Raw genomic sequence first — 2,951 nt, forward strand, 5'->3', positions numbered from 1 at the left:
GCCGTGCCGTGCCGTGCCGCTAACCGTGTGCCGTGCTTTAGTTCTCCTTCCAGGAGGGCGGCTGGGGAGCGTCACTCGCTGGCAGACTGGTCAGGTAAGAACAGAGATCTCACAGGTGTAGCCAAAGAAGCGCGTGGCTTCGCTGTGAGGTGACAGAGCGCTGGGACGGGCTGCCCGCAGGAATGTCTCGTTCTCTGGGGATATCCAAACCTGTGTTCCTGTTGGCCGTCAGAGAGAAACGCTTTGCTCAGAGGGTGAGGCACTGGCACAGCTGCCCAGAGAGCTGTGGTGCTCCATCCCTGCAGCTGCACAAGGCCGGGTTGGGTGGGCACTGCGCAGCCTGAGCTGGTGGGCAGCAGCCAGCCCACGGCAGGGGTTGGGTGGATGAGGTGCCTTCCAACCCAACCATCCTGTGATCCTATGCAATTCTAAAACAAAGTTAGAATTGTGTTAGAAAGTCCTGTGAAATCTCACTGCTTCTGAGAGTGGCAAAGACACTTGAAGACACCCTGACAGAACAGGTCAGAACTTTGCGGGCCTTGCTCAGAAGGGTTGAGCAGTTTTGTTATTGTGTGTCTGTTTCAGAAAATGTGATGTTGTAAACCGTGGGTTCTCAGGATACAACACCAGATGGGCTAAACTCATCCTTCCAAGGCTGATCGGTAAAAGTGCTGCTGCTGAGAGTACTGTTGCTGTTACTATTTTCTTTGGAGCTAATGACAGTGCTTTGAAAGGTACGGTAGCTTCCATTTATTCCTGTGATCTTTATTCTCTTAAGGCAGTTCTACAGTTAGCAGAAAGGCAGAATATTGCACAGGCCTTCCCTCCTTCTCTTTGCTCTTTTTTACAGTGGATTGTTTTCAATTATCATATTTGTATTTAAACTATGTGCTGCCTTCTCTTTGTTGCTGACCAAGAGATTAGAGTTCAATAATGACAGTAAACTTTGTGGCGCTCAGTAATGAATCGTAGAGTTGGGCACCTAGTGGAATTTTCTGCCTTTGAAGCAATCTGATGGATCTTTGTTAGCTGAGGGAACGGAGGCAGACAGCCTTTGGATTCTCTTTAAGATAAGCATGGCAACATTCAGGGCGAGTCTCATCAGAAGGTAAGAACAGTGTGTGAAGGACTGGCTGGGAAGTCCATGGGTGTTGCCATATTTTTCTTAGCTTTTGTTTTGGATGAAGTTTGAAGTGATTATGTGGTCGGACACTGAAAATGAACTGAAAATGAGACATGCTCATGGTTGTGCAAAGCACTGTAGTCATTGTGTGGTATGTCTGTAAGCAGCTCCATCTCACACCGCTGATGTGTTTCCTCTGACCCCTTGCAGATGTGAACCCTAAGCAGCATGTTCCTTTGGAAGAATACGCCGCCAACCTGACAAGCATGGTGCACTACCTGAAGTCCATAGACATCACTGAGGACAGGATTATTTTGATAACGCCGCCCCCTCTTCAGGAATCAGCTTGGGAAAAGGAATGCCTTGCCAAAGGTAAAGGAATGCTACATGTGGGCAGAATTTCTGCTTTTTAACCCCAGGGCTTCTGGAGTGCCCTTCTGGGTACGTATTTATAGTGCTTAATTCAGAATCCTGCTAGAAAACATAATGGCTGTTTCCTGCTGTCAAGAAATTAGTTTCCAGTTAGCTGGATTGAGATGGTTCCCATGTAGTTTGTAATGGATGATGTCTGCTGATTTCATAGAGTGAGCTGCATCATTTCTGCCTGCTGAATGTCCCTGCATGTCTGACAGGTGACAAGCTGAATCGCCGCAATGCCACCACTGGGGAATATGCACAGGCCTGCGTTCGAGTGGCGAGGGACTGTGGGACTGATGTGCTCGACCTGTGGACACTGATGCAGAAAGATCAGGTATGGCAGCACGAGCTGGGCTTTGGAACTGTCATAAATAGTGAAATGCATAATTCTGCATAGAGGAACCAATAGCAGTGCTGCATTATCACTGGAACAAAATCTCCAAAAGGAGGAAAATACTTCAGAGTGCTTCACAAGGGGCCACGTGACGTGCTCCTTAATATGAACAGAGCATCACCTGTGGCTAGCAAATATCCCCAGGTGCACTGCAGGTATGTAATGGTGCCCTTGCTTTGACTTGTGGAATAGGTTGGAAGGGGCCTCAGGAAGCAGCTGGTCCTGGTCCCACCTGCTGTGCGGTGCAGGACTGAGCTCGCAGGTGCACAGCACCTTCCTCATGCTGACTGAATGCCCAAGCATGTCCAAGTGTCAGCAATGGTAGCTTTCTTCCATAAGCTGTTCACACTGAACCCTTTCTCTGTGCTGCACTTCTGAGTGCAGGAGATGAGCCAAAGGTGCAGTACTCCGTGGTGCAGAGAACTCAGCAGTTTACTTGCACCACTCGCTCATCATCGCTCATGCGGTCATTTCTGCATGAAAGCAGTGACTTTGGCTGCCAAAGTCTCTTCATGTTTTAATACCAAGGGTTGCCCTATATACCAACAAGTTTTGAATGACTTACTGAAAAAATCACTCATTGCAGCTAGCAGTACAGTAACACTTGGTTTTTGCTTCCCCTGTAGGATTTTTCGTGCTATTTGTCTGATGGGCTTCATTTATCAATGGAAGGAAATAACTTTCTAGTGGGACAACTCTGGTCACACCTGGAAAAAAGACTCTCAGCTCTCCCTTCATTGCTTCCTTACTGGCGGGACGTGGACCCCCAGAACCCTGAGGCGAGCCTGCTGTGAGGTGCCCTGCAGCAGTGAAGCCCAGCCTGCCTGAGGGAGTGAGTGCGTATACAGCTGCGTTGTACCTCTGCACCCCTGATGATGGCGATGAAGATTGAAGTGGACTGTGCTCTGTAACCATTTTTTCTAATAAAGATTGGCCAAGGGGCGGAAACGGCACTGGATGAAGCTGTCACCTTCCTGCTGCAGCTGCTGCCAACAAACAGTGCGAGTGTGTGTTCAG

General features: G+C 48.8%; 1 protein-coding gene across 1 annotated transcript; it reads left to right on the top strand.

The window, feature by feature from the left end:
- Positions 1-41: 41 nt before the first annotated feature.
- Positions 42-2,887, top strand: IAH1 (isoamyl acetate hydrolyzing esterase 1 (putative); the record flags this gene model as incomplete). The annotated part of the gene is made up of 5 exons (XM_010726327.3): positions 42-94; positions 586-734; positions 1,334-1,495; positions 1,756-1,874; positions 2,561-2,887. Coding segments are annotated over 5 exons (651 nt in total), but the record flags the coding sequence as incomplete, so codon positions are not given.
- Between the last annotated feature and the right edge of the window lie 64 nt (positions 2,888-2,951).

Source organism: Meleagris gallopavo (assembly GCF_000146605.3).
Source record: "Meleagris gallopavo isolate NT-WF06-2002-E0010 breed Aviagen turkey brand Nicholas breeding stock chromosome 2 unlocalized genomic scaffold, Turkey_5.1 Chr2_random_deg7180001692143, whole genome shotgun sequence".
Taxonomy (NCBI): Eukaryota; Metazoa; Chordata; class Aves; order Galliformes; family Phasianidae; genus Meleagris; species Meleagris gallopavo.